The 1,396-nt window shown below is 63.1% G+C and overlaps 1 protein-coding gene across 1 annotated transcript; it reads right to left on the reverse strand.

The window, feature by feature from the left end:
* Window positions 1–282: 282 nt before the first annotated feature.
* Window positions 283–1,390, reverse strand: LOC104500391 (26S protease regulatory subunit 8). The gene is made up of 5 exons (XM_010144028.1): window positions 1,336–1,390; window positions 1,157–1,255; window positions 907–1,017; window positions 745–831; window positions 283–392 (listed from the first exon to the last, which is right to left on the reverse strand). The coding sequence occupies exons 1-5, from the start codon at window positions 1,387–1,389 to the stop codon at window positions 339–341; spliced, it is 405 nt and encodes a 134-aa protein (XP_010142330.1). The 5' UTR covers window position 1,390; the 3' UTR covers window positions 283–338.
* Between the last annotated feature and the right edge of the window lie 6 nt (window positions 1,391–1,396).

The raw sequence follows: 1,396 nt of genomic DNA on the forward strand, positions 1-1,396 counted from the left end.
GTGGAAGGGCCCTTCGAAGGGCCTTGCCCCCCCCCGCCCCTGCCCGCATGCTCCTCCCAGCTTCACCCCCACCGCCGGCGGGCACAGGGGGAGGGACGGGGGCGTTTACAGCTCCGGGGGGGGACGGCTCAGGGGTGCCTGCTCTGCCTCTTGTGTAACCGTTCGGGGGTTTTTTGTCTATTTTGGGTATTTTCTAATAAAACCAGTTAGCAGCAGCTCCAGGCGTGTGCGTGTGTGTGCATCCCAGCCCAGCCTTGCCCCAAATCAGCGCCCAGGCGTGGCCAGAGCAGCACTTTATTAGAGACGAGGCAGCCTGAGGAGCGGCCCCGGCCTCACCGTTACTTCCACAGCTTCTTGATGGACATGTTCTTCTCGCTGTCCTTCTGCATCACCTGGGCAGAGGAGAAGACCATTCCCAGCATGTAGCCCCCTCTTTGGGTGCTGATCACCCTCAAAATCACCCCAGAGCCCAAGGCGTCACCTCCAGCCTGGCTCTGGCTGTGCCGCCACCCCCTCCCCAGCCTCTTCCAGGTCGCTCACAGAGGGACAACCCCCTCAATGTGCTACTCTACAGGTTCCTTCCTCCTCCAGAGGGAGGTGAAGGAACCTTTCTTTCTCCTCTCGAGGAAAGAAACAGGGATGTGTAAGGGATGTTGTTTGTCCCCAGAGCTGCCCTCCTCCAAGCTCCGCAGCTCCCAGCAGATGATGCCCAGACCAGTCTGTGCCCCCCAACCAGGAGCTCACCTTGGCGACAGCCATTTCAAAGTCCTCCTGCGTGACGTGGACCCGCCGCTCCCTCAGCGCGTACATGCCAGCCTCCGTGCACACCCCCTGCGAGGGACAGGGCCATCACCCACCGCTCCTCCTGCCCCCAGCCCTGGTGCCGCCGCGGTGCCCTCAGCTCACCTTCACCTCCGCGCCCGATGCCCCCGGCATCAGCTCCGCGATCTTCCGCAGGTTGATGCCCCGTGTCAGGTTCATCTTCCGTGAGTGGATCTTGAGGATGTCCAGGCGGGCCTGGAGGAAGAGCAGTGGCAAAGAGAAGGCTGGAATCGCTCCCAGAAAGGGCTGGGGACAACCCGCTGCCCCAGGGAGAGGGTCAGGCCAGCAGGGGACCAGGGCAGAGCTGGGGAACGCCACAGGGGCCCCCACCCACCTCCTCGTTGGGAGGGGGGAACTCGATCTTCCTGTCAATGCGGCCAGGGCGCAGCAGAGCCGAGTCCAGGATGTCGATGCGGTTCGTGGCCATGATCACCTGCTCCACGACAACAACTGTCACCATCCCAGGCCAGCAAGACACTGCCCCGTCCCCGTGCAGCCATGGCACCGTCCTACCTTGATGTTCTTGGTGGCCTCGAAGCCGTCGAGCTGGTTGAGGAGCTCCAGCATGGTGCGC

Source organism: Buceros rhinoceros, unplaced genomic scaffold, assembly GCF_000710305.1.
Source record: "Buceros rhinoceros silvestris isolate BGI_N320 unplaced genomic scaffold, ASM71030v1 scaffold8329, whole genome shotgun sequence".
Classification (NCBI taxonomy): Eukaryota; Metazoa; Chordata; class Aves; order Bucerotiformes; family Bucerotidae; genus Buceros; species Buceros rhinoceros.

What these genes read in the sequence shown, in the direction of transcription:
- LOC104500391 (XM_010144028.1), bottom strand. Translation starts at nt 1,389, where the DNA reads ATGCTGGAGCTCCTCAACCAGCTCGACGGCTTCGAGGCCACCAAGAAC. An exon ending in AGGCCACCAAGAACATCAAG is followed by an intron (nt 1,256 to 1,335) that starts GTAGGACGGTGC and finishes GTCGTGGAGCAG; the next exon opens with GTGATCATGGCCACGAACCG. An exon ending in TTGAAATGGCTGTCGCCAAG is followed by an intron (nt 393 to 744) that starts GTGAGCTCCTGG and finishes TCCTCTGCCCAG; the next exon opens with GTGATGCAGAAGGACAGCGA.